The sequence below is a fragment of the Coffea arabica genome, chromosome 6e (genome assembly GCF_036785885.1).
Source record: "Coffea arabica cultivar ET-39 chromosome 6e, Coffea Arabica ET-39 HiFi, whole genome shotgun sequence".
Lineage (NCBI taxonomy): Eukaryota > Viridiplantae > Streptophyta > Magnoliopsida > Gentianales > Rubiaceae > Coffea > Coffea arabica.
In genome coordinates, this window is record NC_092321.1 from 60,477,326 (window position 1) to 60,499,800 (window position 22,475).

The 22,475-nt window shown below is 35.7% G+C and overlaps 2 protein-coding genes across 5 annotated transcripts; both read left to right on the forward strand.

Moving 5' to 3' along the window:
* Positions 1 to 10,431: 10,431 nt before the first annotated feature.
* On the forward strand, positions 10,432 to 13,871 carry LOC113695110 (pentatricopeptide repeat-containing protein At3g42630-like). 4 transcript variants are annotated; one of them, XM_027214086.2, is made up of 5 exons: positions 10,433 to 10,725; positions 11,596 to 11,788; positions 11,867 to 12,941; positions 13,018 to 13,134; positions 13,500 to 13,871. In XM_027214086.2, the coding sequence occupies exons 1-3, from the start codon at positions 10,612 to 10,614 to the stop codon at positions 12,748 to 12,750; spliced, it is 1,191 nt and encodes a 396-aa protein (XP_027069887.1). In that variant the 5' UTR covers positions 10,433 to 10,611; the 3' UTR covers positions 12,751 to 12,941; positions 13,018 to 13,134; positions 13,500 to 13,871. The 4 variants fall into 4 exon arrangements, with proteins under 4 accessions (XP_027069884.1, XP_027069885.1, XP_027069886.1 ...); XM_027214083.2 differs by having other exon boundaries at positions 10,432 to 10,725; positions 11,596 to 12,941; XM_027214084.2 differs by having other exon boundaries at positions 10,432 to 10,725; positions 11,596 to 12,941; positions 13,018 to 13,059.
* Positions 13,872 to 18,193: 4,322 nt separating this feature from the next.
* On the forward strand, positions 18,194 to 19,711 carry LOC113696937 (uncharacterized). The gene has a single exon (XM_027216317.1). The coding sequence runs from the start codon at positions 18,194 to 18,196 to the stop codon at positions 19,709 to 19,711; it is 1,518 nt and encodes a 505-aa protein (XP_027072118.1).
* The last annotated feature ends 2,764 nt before the right edge of the window (positions 19,712 to 22,475 follow it).

Here is a 22,475-nt window from a genome sequence, read left to right on the forward strand (position 1 = left end):
AAAAATAAAAATAAAAAATATATATATATACTCAAGCTCGCGAGCCGACTCGCGAGCTAACGAGCTTAATATTCTGAGCTCGAGTTCGAGCTCGAGTTTGACTCGAGCCGGCTCGAGCTCGACTCGAGCTTGACTCGAGCCGCTCGCGAGCAGCTCGATTCGTTTGCAGCCCTAGCGGTGAGTGTATATACTAGTGGGTTTACATACACATTGTATATGTAATATTTGATCCTCAAATGTAAATTAAAATAGTCTTGCAAGTATATATATATATTAACAATATAAGAAAGATTAATCTTTATAATAATATAGTATAATACTATTACATCTTGTGCATATAAATTCTACTACTTAGTAAATAATAAATACATATGAAATTGCTGTGGAGGCATTGACTTGGAGTATAAATGTCAATCGCAATCCAATTATGTCACTTCACCAATAACTTGTCCATTAATTTTAAATGGATCTAAATAGATATCCAATTAAATTCAGTTAATTGGTGGGTAGTCAACTAACTCGATTCATCCATTTGTATCCATTTAAAAATAATTTCGCATTTAAACTCAAATTTTAGTGAGTATTAAGCAAATAAATTTTAATTTTTTTACCAATCTAATAATAATAAAAAAACTATTATTTCTTGTCAAACAATATGCGAATTTTTTTTTAAAAAATAAGTAAAACTTTAAGTGACTCATAAATGTATAATTAGGTATATCCATACGTATTTATTGAATGGGTATAAGTGGATACTCATTTATACCAATTTAAATGGATTGATCCAATTATACCTATTATCTAATTATGACCCGCCCAAACCTGTTCAAATCACCAATTTTGACTATTTTAATTTGGAAAGTAAGGTTGAGATCTAGGATTTAAAGGTTTTGGGTTTAGATCCCTATCTTTCTTTTCTATTTCTAAAATCTCACCTTTCGGAAAAAAAAGAAGTCTTGATCGAGTATACTATAGTGATAGGAAATCCAAGGAGAAATATGTCTTTTGGTGTTCCTGAAACCCTAAAATTCTTTAAAATCATACTATTATTTATTCTTTTATAGATAGTGAGGAATCTAGAAAAATTTTCAGCGAGGCACATATAAGAGAAAGTAGTTTTAGTTCTATAAATAGAATCAACTTTTTTTAAAAAAGTTCTATAATAGAATGATCCCAATACAAGATTTAAATAGCAAAGTAAATAGCAAAATGTTTATTTAATGTATCACAAAATAAGTTTCAAGAAACCACAATAAATCATGAGAGCACAAGCTTTTGTGTGTAGAAAAATTCACAACTAGATTAAACTCCCTGAAGCATTGGGGTTGTGTTTGTAGCCATCAACTTTATATAATTCTGGTGATTAAGTAATTCTTACTTGTTATTTTGTTAAGTCTATTACTTGTCATTTAACAGGAAGTTTCATCCAGCTACTTATGGTATAAATATATATACACATACATATATATATATAAATGAGATTATTTGAATATAAAACACAATAAATTTATTACTTTGAGTTCCAAGATACGTATAATAAATGGATAGAATCAGTAAATAAAATTGGAGACAGTTATAATGATATTTGGAGACACGTATATAATGATGTTGAATACATGACCACTTATGTTTAAACTCAGAACTTTTCATGCATTATTTCGTTCTAGTCTTGTACAAATATCATGGGCAGTGCAACAAATTGTTGAATGTGCAGCAATGTGTTCTGATATTTGTAGAATGCTATACTCAACTGCTTTACATTGGGGGAGGGATTGATTGAATGGTACGGAAAAGCAAGGGATGGTTTGATAGGTACGAGAAGGGAGTATAAGTGAGAAGTTTTGAATTCAAAACCTTCCACTTCTACTTAAAAAAAAAAAAGAAAAAGAAAAATGCTTTACATTGCACCACAGTAAAAATTTTGTTATATTCTTTGAAAAAAATTGTGAAGTGAGGATTTTTATTTTAAGAAGATAAGTTAAACCGGTATTCTTGTTTAAAGAGCTCAAATTTCAATTTCAAGTATTTTGGTTTAAATAGAATTTGTTTTATCTTTGAATCAATCAATATATCATTCACGTATGGTTGCAAACGAATCAAGTCACTTACGAGCACTTTCAAAGTTGACTCGTTCAAAATTCGACTCGATCTTAGTCCACATCGAGTTCAAGTCGACCAAGTTGATATATTGAACTCGATCCGAGCATGGAGAAGTTCAGCTTATTAACTCTCACGCCAACTCTATAATATATATATATATATATATATATATATATATAAGTTTATGAAGTTCAGCTTATTAATTCTCACGCCAACTCTATAATATATTTATATATATATAAGTTTATTTATTAATGAAAAATGAATATTTTATTCATTTTTTAAAAATAAAAATAATTATTTTTTATTTTTTAAGTTCGAGTAGATTCAAGTTTGAGTCCGACTAGGTTTGAATTGAGATCAAACTTGAGTTCAAATTTTATGTTGAAAACTCGTCAAAATTGATAAAATTGAGTCGAGACTCAACTCGATTAAATCAAGACTCGATTCGAATCGATTCGTTTGCAGCCCTACTCATTTGATTTAGAAATGAAGCTCATATAGGCTTGTGCCATTTGAATGCAATAGGGATTAGGGAGTAGATTAGCTTAATTGAAACTAGTGATTTTGAGCAGTATATGTGCTTGACTTAGAACAATTCTATGTAAAGAAATATATTACTTTTGCAGTAGATAATTTTAGGAAATAAATTTATTAAAGGTCATTTATATAAAAAAGTCATGTAACTAGCTTGAACATTGTGGGAGTTAGCACTTTACAGGGAATACAACATTTTTGTACGAGAGATTTCTACATTTTTATCCCTTGCTGCAAAGGCAATATTGGTATTCAAAATATCTCAAACATGAATACACTAAAGGGTTGTTCTCATTATATTCCCTTGAGAAAATTAGAAAGTTCGTTTCATATCAAAACTAGAATAACAGGTGTGGACTAGCTAATATTTAGTGGAATTCCAAGTAATTAAGGAACAAAGAATCCGATTGGTTCTTTTTGCTTCCATAATGCACTACCAAACAAAAGATTCTTGTGAATTTTTTTAGCCCAAATCAAACTATCAATCCCATCCACTTTACCAAAAGGTTTGTTTTTTGAATTTGTTTAACCCTAAAATAACAAAGGATAATAACCATGCTGGTCCACCCACTGTTTATATTAGATCTCTATTAAACTAATAAGTACATGTTAATGATTGAATCTCATTGGTTAATCAAACATGGATGGGCTCTAATGCTCCCCTCATTACTGATAAACACTTTTAGTAATGGAATAGTGTCTGACTAAAGTGTCCCAATGAAACGAACAGAATGATGCTGCTCAATAAAATGCAAATGCCCACTCCATTGTTTGGGTTCTCATCAAATCTTTTGTTTTCATGGTTCTTTCTTGGTTGTACTTTGATCTTTGAGTTTCAATCTTCTTTTGGCCGACAACCATAGAATCTTTGATACATGACCAACCATTTTTGTGAGATTAGATTATATTTCACTAAAGGCATAAAATTGGCCCTTACCAAAAACAAAAAAAAAGTGTGTAAAAGAAGAGCATATTGTGATTGCGTATACAAATTCAGTTTTGTTCTTGAAATTCCTACTTTAATCGTTCACCTTGATGAGCGCCGCGCATGCATGCACACACATATAAATAAATATATTTAATTTTTTTTTAGCAAGAGAGAGGTACGTAAATGTGTGTATGTATCTATATATATATGGAAACAAAGGTATCATAATGGGGTTAATGCAGCGCAACGGATCTTCTGTCTCACACCCTGTGCCACTTTTTATTATATTGTGAATTAAAAGAATTTCTTTTTCTTATGGATATGTAACACTTTTAATTAGCTGAAATTTTCGAGGGCCCATAACACCTTTAGTGTAAGGAAAACAATGAGTGAGTGGGCACAGGACAAGGATATAAGCATTGGTATCCCTAGTGCGGGCATGGCCACTTTGTAAGGTGGTCCAAAATCATTATGAAATTGTAGCCATTAATACTCTTTTCACAAAGGAGACATGTGTTACCTCCAAAAAAAAAAGAAAAAAAAAAGCAGACATGTGTTACCTCCAAAAAAAATTCATATCTCCAATTATACACTTGTTTGCAATTTTTGGAACAACATGAAGGGCCCATTTATTCCATTCAAGTGGGGTGAAAATGACAAACAAATAAATCAAGCCATGCCTGTCATATATCTCTTAGCTTTCTTCATATTCTTTTCCCAAATGATTTAGAGTGGAAATAAAAAGTCCCAAATCTTTTTGACGCAGTTGCCTTGCTCCATTATTGAAAAAAGGAACTGAATTTTATACACTGGACTGCCAACCGCCGAGCTTTGGTTCATTGGTCACCAAAAATGGATTAAATTCTTCTTTAAACCGTAGATCGAGGGTTTGAATTCCACTTACAGTAAAAAAAAAATCTAAATGAGATGACAGAACACCTCCTTAACGTAGTCTGATCTGTATACCTGTTAACCTTTTATATAGTCTTTAGGCAAATGAACAAGTCAATATTGCAAGAAACAATCACTACTTTAGGGCCAACAAACACTACTTTAGGGCCCTTTATCATGTCGTAGCATGTGAGGTTACTCTCCACTTCACTTTTCTCTTTGAGGCAATTTAGGGAAAAAGAAAAGAGCAACATTATTCACTTTGTCAAAGAAACAAAAAAGTATCACGAATTGAAGTATGTAAGTGTGTTTGGATAGGAGATCATTTGGAAAATTTATTTGAAATAATACTGTAGCAACTTTTATAATATGATGTACGCGAAATAAAAAGGTGGACGGAAATATAAAAAAGGTATTTAAAAAACGTCTTCGTGATGTAAACATTTTTTTTTCAAATAATGGTATTCTTCCCATTGAAAAGTTAAAAAAAATAATTAAAGCAAGATAAAAAAGAAGGTACATGTGGGGTTGGACCACTTCCTTTATCAAATTTAGTCTTTATTGCAGGATTAGATGTATTTTTTGCTATTTTATGATTATTCTTTTTTGGTTCAATGAATTCGATAGAAAACACTAACCTAGGGTTGCCAACTAATAATTGGTATTAGTCAAAATTTGAGGAACATTAAGAATTTAATACTCATGCTGAGGAATAAAACCCTCCATTAACTTGGCTATTATGTAATGATGGATTTAAACATTGAAAAGTACATACTACTGTTTCCTTTCCTTTCTCCGGGAATTTCTGATGCTCACAGGCTTGGACATTTCAAAAGCGATTGCAAAAGCAAAACTTGTGGCAGCAAAGTGGGCTGGATTAGGCACCAGACTTTCCAAACGTATTGCAACAGATAATTGGGCCTAAAAATGAGTTCTGGTATATATGGCCCGGATGTGATTAAGTTAGTAAAGATTAATGAATATTCAGTCGAATTGGAATTCAAGAGGAAGGGATTGGTTGGGTGATTTGAGAGGAAGTGTAATTGAGAGATTCTAAATTCGAACCCTCCTATTTACACTTTTGAAAATTAAACCCTAGGTAGAGTTCAAATTTTGGGCACTTAATATTAAGTGCCTTTTTTTTAATAGAGATTTTAATAAAGGTAAAACTTTTATGCAGTGTTTAGTGTGCATACGAGCGGGCATAAATGCATACCACTTAATCTAATTTCAAATTTGAAATTACATACAAGACATACAAATACACCTATAAGTATAAAAAATCATCTACACTGATAGTGCATAAAAATTTAATTCTTTTAATAAAAGCACTTATTAAATGTTTAAATATATAATTTAGATGCGTACTTTGATAAGTGTTTATTCTGTTGGGTAATATGTAATTTTATATTTTTAAAATATATTTATCTCTTTATTGAGCTCATAATATAGGATAAAATGATTATATGTTATATTTTATTTTTCAAACCCCAAAAGTTATTTTAAAACTACCAAATTTAATTTTTTTTTTTTGCTAAAATGCTTTTAACTCCAAAAACTCTACTTCTAAATTTATGAGATAATGTTCATCAAATACCTCAAAAGTACTTGCATCGCTCAAAAGTGCTTTTTAACATAAGCACCTGCCAAATGGGCTTTAAAGTAATTTCATTCTACGATATGAGTTGAATTAAAGCAAATAACAAGAAAAAAACTTGTCTAATTAAATTGCTTTATTATTTTCAAATTATGATTTTCTCGTTTGGTTTCTTAAAACACTTATTTGTGCAAAGCAAGTAAAATTTATGTGGAAATAAATCTTATTTCTCAACTAAATTGCCAATTATATCAGTAGAACTTAAATTGATGTGGACTACCAATTTTCGCGTTTTGAATTTTGTGATAAGAGGTTAGTTTGTAATGATGAATATGATTTTCATCAACATTGTAATAGTTAGATTATCTACCTCATCTTTTCGTTTGAGGTTCTTGGCTCATGGAATCTTACACCAATTTCCAAAGACACAGTCGGACCAGTTCAATTGACTGACTCGTTTCGAGCCATTCCAAAGATAAGAGCCAATAGATGCCTAACTATTTTTTTTTTTTTTTTTGTCTTCACAGTGGGTATCTGGGGCCTGGGACTGGTAATACCTGACGACCCCAACTAATCCCACTGCGGATCGAGAGAGAGGCTGCCCAACATCATCCGACCAATGTTTACCCGGGATTCGAACGCGTGCGGAGGCTCTCACCCAACTAGGCTATAACCACCCGCTCTAGCCCCGGGGAGCCAATAGATACCTAATTATTTGAAAAAAATTTATATAGATGTTATTGTAACATATTTTGTGACATAATTTGCATGAGATTAAAATCTGATTGAAAGGATTAAAAAATGTATTTATGATATAAGACTATATATATGTATGTATAAGACTATATATATATACATATATAGCTTTTCATCCAATGCCACCTATCGTGCTTCCAAATTTCCATTCTTTCTAATTTTTTTTTATTTAATTGTTTAAAATATCATTAGTACCTTGTATTTGGATGGAGTCCAAAAATATGCTATTATTAGTTAAGTTTAGTCCCTAAAATTAGATTCTTTCAAACCTATAGTATACCCAAAAATATGAAAGAATGCCTATGATCTTGCAATCTAATTCCAATTTACCAAAATTAGAATGAACATTAAATGTTTGAACCTAATAATAAGGAAATCTTCTCCAATTTCTTTAGTCTTTTATTAACCTTAACCAAAAATAAGTTTGGCCATTTAATACCTATAAAACGAATTTAAGGAAACATCTTTGTAATTAGTTAATTGTACTGAAAATAACTATGAGCATACTAATGGTTTGAACATCAAATTAAGGAAACTATAAATAATTACGGATTTGAAAAAAAAATTAGAGAAATTTCCCCACCTCTCATGATATGAACACCACAAAAATTTTAAGGGGAAAAAATCATGACAAACCCAAATTTTTTTCATTTCTTTGTTATTTCTATCAAAATCTATTATTTTACTAAGAAATTGGCTTCATTGTAATGTAAGGTATCTATTAATAATTTCTCAAAATGAACCACAAACAACTATGTGTATGTTGACATCTATTAATTTATATAATCAAATTAAGCATTTTATATGTTTCTTATCCTATAATAGGCCATGCATTTGCTATTATTTTTCTTTTGTTATAAGATTTAATCTTTTATTCTTTGAATTCTAAGATTGCATATAGGAAAATGTTTTATGTTAAACTCTTAAGTCAAATAATTTTGCTTTACAAAATCAAGTACTAATAATCATAAGGTAATCACAAAAATTAGATCTAATATGTTATTATTTAAAAAATCAATTTATCAATAGCCTAAAAATATATTCTCAAGTTTTTTTTATCATGATTTTACTCGTGGTAGTCTTTACTTATTTTTCAATATTCATTTTGTCAATTAGTTTTCTTTTTACTCTAGTATCCTTAATTGGAATAAAGAAGCTAACTCCATGTTCTCAAGTTCTAAAGCAACCATACAATCCTAATTATTCTCATGATTGTTTAGCATCTTCTTTTCATAAGTATATCTTTTTGGTTTTTTTTTTCTTTTTCTTTCGCTTTTATGTCTGACATCATTATAATTCTATTAGGTGCTCACAATAACATTTTTAGAATATATCCAATATAATTCTCTTATAATGAGTGTAAATTTTAAGGTGAACAAATTTTATTGATACAAATATATATCTTAAATAAACGAGGATGTATTTGAATGGTTAGCTTTGAAAGTGGTTCAGGAAATCTTTTAAAAAAAAAATTTGAATGGCTATTTATAAACAAACTTCAAAGATGGCAAAATTTTGTGGATTTATACCCACATTTTGATTTTTCTAATAGATATCAAATTGCACCTTAAATTTGGCCAAAACTATTTGAAAGATGTTAAATGGGTGGCGAAGGGGGAAAAGTGGGGTTGGGAGATAGGAGGAGGAGAATCTATAAAATGGAAGAAAAGTGTCGACAAAGTGATATATAAGATTACAAGAATAGGTAGGAGATGGAGGATATGTATGCCTTGCAGGGTAGGAAAAAGATTGCGGAGGTAGGGAAATAAAAGGGGATAGTACCAGGTAGAGGGCATAAAGAAGGTGAGACTGCAAGATTAGCCAAATGTGGCATAAAGAAAGAGGAGACTAGCAGGAAGGGTATTGGATTGTAGGGTAGAAGAGATGGCAAATAGGGGAATGAGGAGGATGATAGTGATATGTGAGTTTTGTATGTCTTTTGGACCTTATTTGAGTGTTTTTCTATTTAATTTTGGTAATTTTTTTAATCTTTTTTTTATTGAAGATGTAATTATTTGAAAATAAATATTATCTACTAATGCAACTGGAAATAGATTTTTTATTATTTGTTATTCATGGAATCATACGTAGTTTAAAAACTACATTAAAATTCTCAAGGTACGATATACTGAAAGAAAGGAATTTTTCTAAAATGGGACAAATTTTTATAAGTAATTATGAGAATATATGATAATGAAACACAATTTTTAGGTAAATTCATAACTTTTTCAAGTTTATGAGTGGGGATTTTCTTCCTTTGCTTTTATTCAAAATAATATATTTTGATAGAAATTGACACCATCTTGAACTTTCAACTTTTCCATTCCAAATGACTCTTTTTTTTTTAATAAAAATACTTTTACTATTTTGATTTCAAATGTTAACTCATGCATAGCACGAGTCAAAATTCGAGTATTGAGATAATCCAAATACACTCTATGTAACTAGCTTGCAGGTATCTCAAATAAACTCATCATCGGAATTCCATCTTGAACATATATATCTTTTTAACCCTCCCACTTCTCTCCATATCCTTCTACCTCCAACTGTCAGATATAGGATTCGAATCTTGATCGTGACAGATTCCCCTGATTACTGAGCTGATTTTAATGGTTCATCTTGAACACATATAAGCCACTACAATGCTAAATGACGCATTAAACTCATAAGCTTATTTCATAAATGAGTTGGCCAGTCTTATTATAATATTATATTCAACATTATCAAAATTAATCAGCACTCGTAAGTACTTTATTATTATTATAATCAGCCCAAAATTAATCACCAATTTTACGATTTTTTTTTTTTTTTAACAAAGACCAATTTTACAATTCTAAACATTCATTTCTAGACTCTCGATAACACTCCAAATTGCAGAAAACATCACCAGTTCACTTTCTCTACTTATCCAAGCTCCTTTCAAATATGTGCATCAACTTATAAGTGACTTGCATTTAAACTCACACGTAAACACTTATGGCATATGTTTTGTATGCTCTATTAAATTTTAAGAATAATAATTTACTATGCAAAATACTACTATGTAGGATGTCAGTTAAGCTTTATGAGTTAGATTTTGAGAAGTTCAATTTCTATTCACAATATAAAAAGAGCTTTTAGACTTTGAGTTTCATGTGCAATACTTGTATTTTACTCATAAACATATTAGGGTTTCAAGCATAATTCAGAATTAACCCAAAGTCACAATTAATCCATAATTTTATATATATGAGAAGCAGGGTGGGGCTTAAAATTTAATTATTCAGGTTGGACATAATAATGTATATAATTATTAATATACATCATTATGAATACAAATATATACTTATATCCTTAATTATTCCGATCGGACTATAATTGAGCCGAGCTTAATTTAGTCCAAACTCGACTCAAAAGTCTTATTTTAAGACCCAAACTCAACCTAATTTAATGATGTACAAGATCGGATTCTAACTTTTTTTAGCCAATAGAGTGAAGTTCGGATTAACTCGACCCTATTAACAGTCCAAAAATCACGCGACTTGGTGTCCTTTGATAAGATAAGAAAGTGACATTTTTTTTTTGGGGTAAAGCAATCTCTCGATTGTCTAGTATTAAATGCAGAGATTTGTGACCCATTTCTGACAGTCCATTTTTCTCATGCTCCAACAGCTTGAAATTAAAGAAAAGAAAGGAAAAAAAAAACAGCTTGAAATTTAGTACGTTAAGCTCTATGTATTGTACACTCAGAAACTAAAGTCCTAACTACTAATAGACCATTACCATATTTCCATCTTCCTCTCTGAAGCTCAACTGCGAAGCCATGGAAACTCTGCTGCCTCTTTCCACAACTCTTCGTATCAACACACTCCATCCAATGGTTTCTCCTTCATTTCTCCAGAGAAGTGGCTCTGCAAATAAATTTTTGCCTCTAAAGGTAATGACTACGTACTTTTACTGCTGCTAAAATATTCCATCTTTTGCAAGTTTTATTGGGTTTTTTTTTTGTAATCTTTTTATTTGTTTTCAGTGCTATTTTTTCTGGGTTTTGATGGGAATTGCTTGATATTATTGTATCTGTTGGAAACTGGATATTTGAATTGGGATTTTTTTTTTTGGGTTTAGGATCAAAATTAAGTAGGCAATTTTGTATGTAAAGCAGTTTTCTGTTTTGAATTCCTTTAGTTATTGTATGTTTTCCCGTACTACTTAAAGTAGATTCAACAATAGCAATATTTGATCTTCAAAGATTCCAAATTTGTTGCACTGAAAGGGAAGTTTGAGTTTCTGCTAAAAATAAAAAGTAAAAAGAGAAGTTTTGAGATTTATTTGGTATGGGAATTAAATTCTGTAGGGTGGATAGGAAATCTATTGTTGGAGGGGTGGAGATATTTTGGGTGATATAAGATTTTAAGATAAATGTTTGTGCTGAATGCTGAAGCAAGGGGAACTATTTGGTTGCCTGCAGCAGTATATGGGAAAAATTAGCATTTTACATGAAAACAAGAAAAAATTGTAAAATCCAGATTTTTCTATCGTTGTTGCATCAGATTACTCTCTTACAGAGCTTTCCTTCTTTCATTTCCAAGTTCAGTTTTTGGTAGGTTATTACTACACCTTAAGATATGAGTATCTTGGAGTGGTATAGCTTCCTATCCTCAATTAGATACTAAACTGGACAAAAGCTTTTTAATTGACAAATACCCAGCTCGGCTGGAATGCAAAAGCTTAAGTCGTCCAATTAGAAATTATTGTGGCAGTTTTAGCATGACAACCTCACTATGTGTTGTGGTTGTGCTCATAACAGAGACTTTTGCAAGGGAAACAAGAAGGCAATGTTGATCGTCATGATGCTTACATGGATTGTCCATTCAATTCAAACACATGCACTAAAAGTTTACTTCATGTTACTGAGGAGCTTTTGCTTGAAATGCCATACAAAGGTTTTTTGCCTGATGTCTCCACTCTGTCTACTTTGATGCTGTGCTATGCCAACAAAGGTTTGTTCTCTCAAGCACAGTGTATTTGGGATGAAATGTTTAACAGTTCTTTTCTACCCAGTGTTCCTATAATTTCAGAGCTAATTGATGTCTATGCAACCAGTGGACATTTTGATTTGGTGAGCAGAATTCTGCATCAAGTACGCTTGAGAAACCATATGATGTTACCTGCAATATATGCGCAGACTATTTCTTGTTTTGGTAAGAAAGGAGAACTTGAGTTGATGGAAATTATGCTAACAGAGATGATTGCTATGGGATTCTCGGTAGATTCTGTCACACAAAATGCTTTTGTCATTTATTCCAGCAATTTTGGTTCAGTGGCTCAGATGGAAGTTGCATATGCCCGTCTTAAGAGTTCAAGGATTCTCATAGAGGAAGAAGGAATCAGGGCAGTTTCATCTGCTTATATCAGGGAAAGGAAATTCTATAGTCTAGGGAAGTTTCTAGAGGATGTTGGTCTTGGCAGGAGAAATGTAGGAAACCTTCTGTGGAACCTTCTCCTGTTATCCTTTGCCGCCAACTTCAAAATGAAAAGCTTGCAGAGGACCTTTGTGAGAATGGTGGAAGGTGGATTCCATCCTGATCTGACTACTTTTAACATTCGAGCTCTGGCTTTTGCAAAGATGTCATTGTTTTGGGACTTGCATCTGAGCATTGAACATATGCAGCATGAAGGAGTTGTACCCGATCTTGTGACTTATGGTTGTATAGTTGATGCATACTTGGAGAGAAGGCTGGGAAAGAATTTGGAATGTGCTTTGAGCAGATTGGACACAGATACTCCTGCTACGATATTGACAGATGGAATTGTTTTTTATGCGATGGGAAAAGGGGATTTTCACTTGAGTGCGGAGGCCTTTTTGGAGTTCAAAGATAAAAGGGATTGGACCTATAAGCAACTTATTAAAATATATCAAAAGAAAAAATTCCGGAGTAACCAAGTGTTTTGGAACTACTGATGAAATGTTCAATCATTATGATGAATATGATTTCAATGCAACAAGCAGCTTATGCCAAAAGGACAGCCTCTCACTTGAATAGTGAGACAAAAAAACCTGGTGGGACTCTTTGGGTGGACAAAGAGCATCAGCTACAGGTGAACAGAATATTGGGAGCAGATGCAGTTTACTCCAAGAGTTGTTGTATATAGGTATGCCAAGGCTGTATTTTTTTTCATATATCTTTTCTGAAAAAAGTCCTTATATGCTTGTATTTTCCATCTTTAGGATGTCAGCACAGAAGTTGGGATGTGCAAAAGGACAAGTTTGGTGAGCATTAGTTCATAGCTACTTACCAAAGTTTGAATGCATGAAGGGGACAAGTAGTAGGTGCCATGTCATTTGGTAGGCTCTGCTTTTTTCTTCCGGTTTTAGATATGAAACCTTTTATTTCTTTATTTTTTTAAACTAAAAAATGTTTTGGATCGAGACATAAACTAAATGGGTTTACAGCAAATCGAAAGAGTGGATTGAATAAGTACCCATATTTTTCATTCTTGTTTTGCCACAATCATTTCAGTGCCATCTTGCATTTTGTTTGATGTAAATAGTTTGTTTCTCAATTGAAACTGATGAAGAATGTAAAAAGATGAAGAATCAAGAGGATGAAGCACAAGTAATTAACCATTGTCTGATGATATATGAACTTCAAGATATCCGTCATTAGGATCGCCACTTACACCCGGTGTCATTTCTACTTGGATTTGCAGGTTTAGGAACAGAAAGATACTGATAATGCGGCTGAAGATGACTGTCGAAAGCTGTAATCACCTCATCCAATCACCAAGCAGAATCTGAAGATCAGGCAACCAATCATTAAGATCACCTTTTTAATTTAACTATCCCAGCCAACCAATGATTAAAATCACCAACATGGCTGCCTCAGCTTCCTTTATCTGACATTGCACGGCCAATTTCTTAAGCATTGTTGGACTATTCTTAGGCTTTGTAAATTTGTGTCCTTTTTTTTTCAAATATTGTTAGAGTACAAAATCTTAATGAGTTGCTGGAGTTTGTTGGATAATTTCTTAAGATGCCAATAACTTACTGCACAATTGCTATAAATTTAGTTTATGACTTCAGTTATAGCGTGGTAGGCTATGCTTGTAGTCTCAAGGGGATCTTTGCACCATGCTGTGGTATGGCCGACTAGCAACCATGAAAAATCGGATGAAATTTATGAAAGAGGAAAAAGAGAAACAAGGGGGAGAAGTGTGCAAATGATTGTTGTTCCTTCATCAAATAGTCTTTTTCACTCATTCCTTTCTCAGCCCTTCCACAATCCCCTCAAATTCTGGATAGAATCTTGAGAGTACTAGATCCACTTTCTCTGGTTTCCAGGTGCTGCTATAACTCATTGTTGAGTTTCTGTTGGAACTTCCAGAAAGAGCTTAGTTAATGGAAAACCAGTAGACTCCAGGAAAGATTGTCTTTACACTACTGGACCGTTTTTTTTTCTTTGTTTAATGGGAAACTGGAAGTACATGCATGCTTCTTTGCATAATTGGATAGTTCAGCAAAATTTGCACTGGTTGGCTGGGCCATGGTTGGTCTCCCCGAGTTATATGTCAACTTGGCTTTAAGTTCAGTTGAGAATGTTAGGAACTCTTAGAAGTTTAGTCGGGTAATGTTGTTATTTATGCCAAGCTTGTTTGCAAGGAAGAGCACAAACCAAGATATATAGGCTCTGTGACCCTTAGAAATTACTCTAGGAGATATTGTTAGGACCCAAACGCGGAATAAACAATTATTGAGACATCAAATGCACAACAATTTAATGAAAAACAAGCCACAAGCATGAAAGATAAACGACACACAATATTTAACATGGTTCGACTCCACCATTGAGCCTACGTCCACGGAGAGAAAACTCGTTTTTTATTATGTGAGGAAAATCCTATACAATAATACAACTTGAACTCAAATCCAACCTTTGTATACCATTTTTCATTTTCCAAGAACTCTCTCTCATCCTATGTATAAGGCTACATGTCGCCTTTTGTGTGCCCCTTATGTGTCTCTTGTGTAGTGTGCCAACCCATTTATTTATAGGGAACATTATTTGGCTAAAACTCAAATAACAATAGGAAACCAATTTTAATTTCTAGACTTGTACAGAATAGGAAATAACTTCTAATTCTAAACTAAATAGAATATTCTTTGACTATTACTTCAAATAACTAAAATCGATTAGGAAACTAGTTGCTTTCACACAAAACAAGAAATCTATCTAAAAGAAATTAAACTAATTTCCTAACAAATCTCCACCTTGGCGAAAATTTTTTTTAACAACTATTTGCTTTCAACTACCAAATAATATGGTACCGAACTACACACCAGAATTAATACAGTCCTGACACCAAATTGATTCAATCGGCAAACGAACATGTGTAGTTACTCGGAGTCTAATATCCAGTTGACTAGCGAGAATGTGCCTCAATTCACCATCTCCTTTTGCAGGATTTCTTCTCACCACCACTTGCAATCTGGGATCCCCTTCTATGAGCTCTAACCTAAACTATTGAGGCAACCAAGTGGTAAAATCACCGTACTTCTTCCCATCCTCGGGATTGTCTCGCCACATATGGTTTCCAAGACTCCACCTAAAACGAAAAACACGCAACTTTCAGAGTCTTCTGGCGCATGAAAATTAGATTTCTTTATTTCTTTAGGATACGTGTCACACCACCCAAAGAACATAACCAAAATCTAAAATCCACCGGGATAAAGTATTAACTGTTGGAGGTGTGAGAAAGTCTCGAACGATTCATGTTCAAAATCAATATTAGACTCCATCTTTTCCTTGACTCTTGAATCACCTGTCTAGATTCACCGTCAAGCATCTCCATGTTTTTCGACTTTCCATCCTTTACCATTAACACTTTTTATCAAGCCATTTGATAGGCTAAAATTTATCTATTTATTTTATTATTATTTTCCCCTATTACCTGACTTGATGTGGATTAATTGCTGGATTCTACTCATTTTCCTTAATTTACGTATGTTTCAGGGAGTAGAACGAAAATATGATAACATGTGCCAAATTGACAGGAAAAGAATTCAGATGATAAAGCTGTCCCAGGGGCACTTTTGGAACACGAGATGTCACGCCCATTTTGGTAATTTTCGCAAAGGAATGACTGACGGAGGGCTTCTCCCTCCTGGTGAGCCGCCGCAATAAGAAGGAAGATAAAGGATCAAAAAGGGGGCTGGCTTAATTCTGAGCTTTTCGTCTTTAGCTTAGCAAAGAAAATTGTTGACTTTTCCCTTGTACTTTACTTTTTGGCTTAAGACATGTACGAATGTGAGGAGGAAGCTTTTTGTCAGCTTTCTTTGACTTTTCCTTCTTGCACCTTGTGACTGATTTTGCTCTGCGGATGCTAGGAACAATAAAGGGCTTCAATTTGTTACATGTGCCTTACATTTGCTTACTAAGTGTTTGACGAATTGCGGCTCTTGAAATGCATACAATGGCCGTGACTTCTGCTGAAATTTCCTGCGGGCTTAGTTCATCCAATATGAGCTAATCCCCTCGTTCTAGTCAAGAAACGACGGATGCTTTGGGTCACCTGAAAACTGTGAGATCGATTTAATTTAATCTTTCCCTTTTATTTATTGGTATTCGTGTATTCCCTGATTACTATGCTTATGGTTATTTAATTAGTTGATTGTCTTGGATCCAGATAATTAATTGATTTGGTAATCTATTGTCAATTGGGGTATTGAATCCGTAATTATTTAATTACCTCAAAATAGTGACAACTGGCACGATTAGATTCGTGTCAGTGGGGATACGCGGGCTAATCTAAAATAACCCTGGTAGTGCGTTATTTGGTTAGAATAGGGCTCCTCTAATACGTAAGGCAATTGGGGAATTAAATTCTACGGGCGTACCTAGGATTATTTCTCAATTAGAGCAGTGATTAACGGGCGTACCTTGATCACCGACACAGTAAGGAGGGGTTGACTGCCATCGCTTGTTTGGCAGTTATAACCTATTTATTAGTAAATAATTGGAATTGCCTTTGCTTATCGATGATCAATTAGGTGAACCATTACTGAAGTTATTCCTTGGCTAGATTCTTAATTATCATTCATTTGATTTTAGTAATTTGTTATTTAATTTTTAGTAGTCTCTTAGATTTTATTTGAATTTATTTGATTGTCACTTTCTGCACAAAAACACCCCCTTGTCACTGTGAACTTGAAAAGAAACAATTACTCCCAGTCCCTGTGGATTCGACCCTACTCACCACTATCTCCAGAAATTATTTTTAGTTTGAGCAGGTATTTATTATTGCACAGGCTGACGACCTATCAATTTTTGGCGCCGTTGCCGGGGACTGGCGTTATTATTTGTTTCTTTTTAAATTCATTTTTTTGTCCTAATTTTCTGGTTTTCTTCTAGTGTATGCCTCGATCTTCTCGTACAGGTGATTTGATTTTTGACCCTGAAGTAGAGAAGACCGCGCGTAGAACGAGGAAGGAAACCAGACAGCTCAGAGAGGAGCACTCCAGTGCTACATCTCAGAGACCTGAGTCAGGTTTTGAACCAACAGATTCATTTGGTGACACTTCGAGTGACTCGGAGCAAGAAGAAATTTCCATGGCTAATGCACGAACATTAAGGGAGTTGGCTGCCCCTAATCTAAATCAGCAGCCTTTGTGCATTACTTTCCCGCGTTTGAGTGAAAACATTTCATTTGAGTTAAAATCTGGTTTGATTGCTCTTTTACCCTCTTTTCATGGTTTACCAGGTGAAGAGCCGTATAAGCATCTGCAGGAATTTGATGTCGTATGCAACAGTATGAAGCCCTCGGGGATTACAGAAGAGCAGATAAAAATGAGGGCATTCCCTTTTTCCTTGAAGGATTCTGCAAAGGACTGGCTATACTACCTGTCACCAGGTAGCATCACCACGTGGGACCAATTGAAGAAAAAATTTTTGGATAAATATTTTCCTGCGTCCAGGGCTGCAAGTCTAAGAAAAGAAATTTGTGGGATCAAGCAGCATCCAGGGGAGTCGCTCTATGAGTATTGGGAACGGTTCAACTTCTTGTTGCACAAGTGTCCCCAGCACCGGATAAGTGAGCAGTTGCTCATTCAGTATTTTTATGAGGGACTCCTTTTTAGGGACAGGAGCATAATTGATGCTGCAAGTGGAGGGGCACTGGTGAACAAAACCCCTCAAGAAGCACGGGAGTTGATTGAGAGGATGGCAGAGAATTCGCAACAATTCGGTACGAGAGAGGATTGTCCAATACGCAGGGTGAATGAGGTAGAGACACCCTCCATGCAGTAGCAGCTAACTGAGTTGACCGCGTTTGTTAGGCAACAGGCTGTGAGAAATGCATCACAAGCCAGGGTATGCAGGATTTGCACTGGTATAGGTCACTCTGCAGATATGTGCCCAATGATTCAGGAAGAAACTGCAGAACAGGTGAACATGGCTGACCACGCGCCCGCGCCAAGGAAGCAGTACGACCCTTACTCAAGCACCTACAACCCCGGGTGGAGAGATCATCCCAACCTCAGTTATGGAGGGAATAGGCAACCCAACTTTACACCGAACAGGCAGTCTAACTTTGTGCCAAATAAGCCACCAGGGTACCAGCAGCAATACCAATCCCGACCACCTCCGCCCCCAAGCTCTGGTCCATCTTTGGAGGAGATGATGAAACAAATGATGACAACCATGGCGCAAAATCAACAAATGATGACAACCATGGCGCAAAATCAACAAAGGACGGACTCCGAAATGCAGGATATAAGGAGTCAGATAAGTCAAATGGCCACAACAATCAACCGTTTGGAGTCCCAAGTAAATGGAAGATTGCCATCCCAACCTGAACTGAACCTGAAGAACGTAAGCGCAATGACTTTAAGGAGCGGGAAGGAAATTCAGGGGCCTGAACCTATGATCCCTAAGAATAAGGATGAGGAAAAGATCGAAAATGAACTTGAGAGGGAGGACAGCAATGGTGCAGATTTAAAGGTACTTCCAGACCCAGTAATTACAGTTAAAACTAATCCCCCTCCATTTCCTTGCAGGTTGGAAAAATCGAAGAAACAGGACAAGGAGAAAGAGATCCTGGAGGTGTTTCGCAAGGTAGAGATCAATATCCCCCTACTAGACGCCATCAAGCAAGTGCCGAAGTATGCAAAATTTCTGAGGGACCTATGTGTCAATCGAAGGAGGCTGAGGGGAGATGAAAGAGTTATTGTTGGGGAGAATGTGTCAGCAGTTCTCCAAAGAAAGCTACCACCAAAGTGTGGGGATCCAGGTAGGTTTACTGTCCCATGCAAGATAGGTAATACTCTGATTAGAAATACCTTGCTGGATTTAGGAGCATCGATCAACGTAATGCCAAAATCTATATATGCTTCTTTGAATCTCGGTCCATTAAAAGAAACCGAGATAATAATTCAATTAGCTGACCGAACAAATGCATACCCTGATGGGTTGGTCGAGGATGTGCTGGTTAAAGTTAATGAATTGATATTCCCGGCTGACTTTTATGTACTTGACATGGATGATGATCATTCCCCTGACCCCTCACCTTTGCTACTAGGTAGACCCTTTTTGAGCACAGCACAGACAAAAATTGACGTTAATAAGGGTACATTGTCCATGGAATTTGATGGAGAACTAGTCCACTTTAATATTTTCGATACAATGAAACATCCTGTTAACTCTCACCCTGTGTTTGCTATTCATGCTATTAATCCTTCTGTGCAAGAATTTTCTGAGTTTGCTTGTAGGGATAAATTCAAACTTACTGAGAACAAGTATAAGGGGATGAAAGCACTGTATGAGGTGAAAAGGAGTAGAAAATTAAGAAAGAAGGCTGCACTCAAAGGCTATTTGGATCCTGGGGGAGGGCCACCGATTTCCAGGAAAATTGAGTTACACCCAGATTGAAGAGTGGTGTTCAATGTCTAGCCAAAGACATTAAAGAAAGGCGCTCCTTGGGAGGCAACCCAATTGTTCCTTTTAATGGTTTGTTCATTTTCGTGTGGTAGTTTAGATGTGCTCTCCTTGAATTCGACTGATTTTGGGTTTCAGTTTTCGTTTTTGCTGATTTATAGGTGCCCTTCCCTCATGACGCGCCCGCGTGGTGATGTGCAGGAAGCTCACGATCAGGAACTTCTGAAACTTCTGGGAGCTCTCTTGCCCTCATGACGTGCCCGCGTGGTGATGTGCAGGGAGCTCACGATCAGAAACTTCTGAAACTTCTGGGAGCTCTCTTGCCCTCATGACGCGCCCGCGTCACGTTCGCAGGAAAGGTAAGGATTCAAAAAAAATATATATATATATAGAATAAACATTTCTTATCACCGTAGCTTTAGTTTCCAAATTTCAAAAAAAAAAAAAAAAATTGTTCAAAAAAAAAACAAAAAATAAAAATTTCCGTGGCTCAAAGAGCCTCATCAAAAAAAAAAAAAAAAAAACATCAATTTCTCTCTTTTTCTTTCTCTTCTTTTCTTTTCTTTCTTTTCTTTCTCTTTTCTTTCTTTCTTCTTCTCTTTTCAATTCGCGCCGCCCACCTCTGCGCAAGCCGCCTCCCATTCCCGCTCTTCCTCGCCATCGACCAGCGGCTCCAACCACCAACCGCAGCTTGCGCCGCCGCCCCTTTTTGGCCGAGACCCATAGAGCCTCGCGCGCGGGCCAGCTTCTCAGGCGCAGCTCGCGCGGCAGCCGGCCACCCGTAGCCTCCGCCATCCACTTTGGCAGCCGCGCCTTCAGTCAGCAGCTCCAGCCCCCTGCACTCACTCACCTCTCTCTCTGGAGCGCGGCGACAACTGCGCCAGCCGCGGCATCACTCCACAGCTGCCCGTCTGTCTCTCTCTTGGCTGTACCCGAAGCCCTCGCGCGAGCTCTGCTCCCCTGCCGCGCGCTCCACCAGCCCAAGCCGACGCCATTGGTGTTGCCATCGTGCGCCGCCGCTGCTCTGCCCGTCACCTGGAGTGGTACCAGTGGAGGTATTTGAATCTTACTCCCAATTTTCTACAAATTGAATGGTGCTATCTGGGTTCGTCAGCAGTGGGTATTTTGGCCGTGTGGAAGTCTTTTCCCCAATTGTGTGATTTTTCGCCAGTGGTACTGGTCGGACTATTGTTGATTGGAACTGCTATTTCTTTTGGGTTGGGTGACATTGTGCAATTAATTGGCCAACTGGAGCCGTTTATTGAGATTTTGAATGTGTTACAATGCTATGATTATTTGTTCGATTTGAAGGAGCCTTTGAACCCAACGTTGCTTGTTGGATTGTCTTGCTGAGGTCTATTTTGCTTGCATTGCTGGGGGAATCATTGAGGTTTTATGGGGGCTTTGCTTGAGTTAATTCTGCTATTGCATATTGAGTGAGATCCTGTGCCGTTTGACTTACTTTGTGGGGTTCATCTTGCACAATTTCATTGTTGGGGGACCCTCTGACTGATAGCTTCAACTTTTGAAGTGGGAAGGCTTTGACTGGGCATTTTTAATTGCTGGAATTCTTCTTTTTGTTATTGATTGGGTGATTACTGGGAAATTCTTGCTTTGTTCTGCTTGAGTTTCCTTTGCTAGTTGCATTTGCTGGTTTCCATACATGTTGGAGCTTCTGTAGCTTTGAGCTAACTGTTGAGAGACATGGTGAGAATTTGGCGCAATTTCTGCATCATACGGGCTTTGCTCCTCCAGCTCCGCCTCGCCCACCTCTTTGACCGGATTTCAGGGAAGTGTTACTGTCCTCTCACCCACTTTTGTTGGTTATTTGTCACATTGAGGACAATGTGTCCTATAGGTGTGGGGGGATCTAAGGGGGTGCTAGTGTTTTCCGTTTTTAGTAAAAAAAAAAAAAAAAAAAGAAAAGAAAAAAGTTTTTACTTTTTAGTAGTTTTTCTTAGTTTTATTTCTAGTTGCTCGTTTTCGTTCTTTCGTCTTGGTGCTTACCTTTCATGTGAATGCCAAAAATTGAGATGTGGACTTATTGACTCCAAGTCTACTTTTGCCAAGTTTTTAAATACAAAGGTATCGGGTTGATGTGGTTGGATCCAAGATATCTCCTTGGTGAATATCGTATTGCTTGGCTCTTTTGATTTCTTTGTTAACTTTTCTAGGCGTTGGGAATGACTGTTGGCATTTTGAGGTGAACTGGTCCAATATTGACTCCAGTTCTCCATGTTTGGCAATAATGAGGCGAGCTGCCCCTATGCTTGGTTGCTAGTGTTGGTATTTCGTGTTTTTGGCTTTGTTTGGCTGTGAATAAACTTGACTGTACTCCGCTATTAACCACTACTGAGTAACCGGGAATCGGCACCTAAAAGTGTCGATTTTCGCGTCAAAAGATGGTGCTTTATATGAGTACGTGGTCGTATAGCGGTAGGAGCTGAGTAACCGAGCTCCTTCATCTAAAAATGTTGGAGTTCGCGTCAAAAGGCTCCGGCGGCTAGAGACTAAGTCTTCTTGTGTCAAATATTATGATTGCTTGAAAGAAAATAAAAAATAAAAAAACAAAAAAAAAGGGGAGAATAAATAATAGGAGAGCTTGCTGGTTTATGGACTTAATATGGGGTCTTGTGTGAATATTTGGACCATTAGTTGATAAATGTTGCGTGCCATTCCTTTTCCTTAGATTAGTTAATTTGGAAATTGAAGGAGTTTGTGGTTTAGAGGCTAACTGGGGGGATGCCTCTCGGATTTT

Coding starts and splice junctions, on each gene's coding strand:
- LOC113695110 (XM_027214083.2), top strand. CDS start 10,612: ATGGAAACTCTGCTGCCTCTTTCCACAACTCTTCGTATCAACACACTC. Junction 10,726..11,595: donor ATAAATTTTTGCCTCTAAAG/GTAATGACTACG, acceptor TGCTCATAACAG/AGACTTTTGCAAGGGAAACA.
- LOC113696937 (XM_027216317.1), top strand. CDS start 18,194: ATGTGCCCAATGATTCAGGAAGAAACTGCAGAACAGGTGAACATGGCT.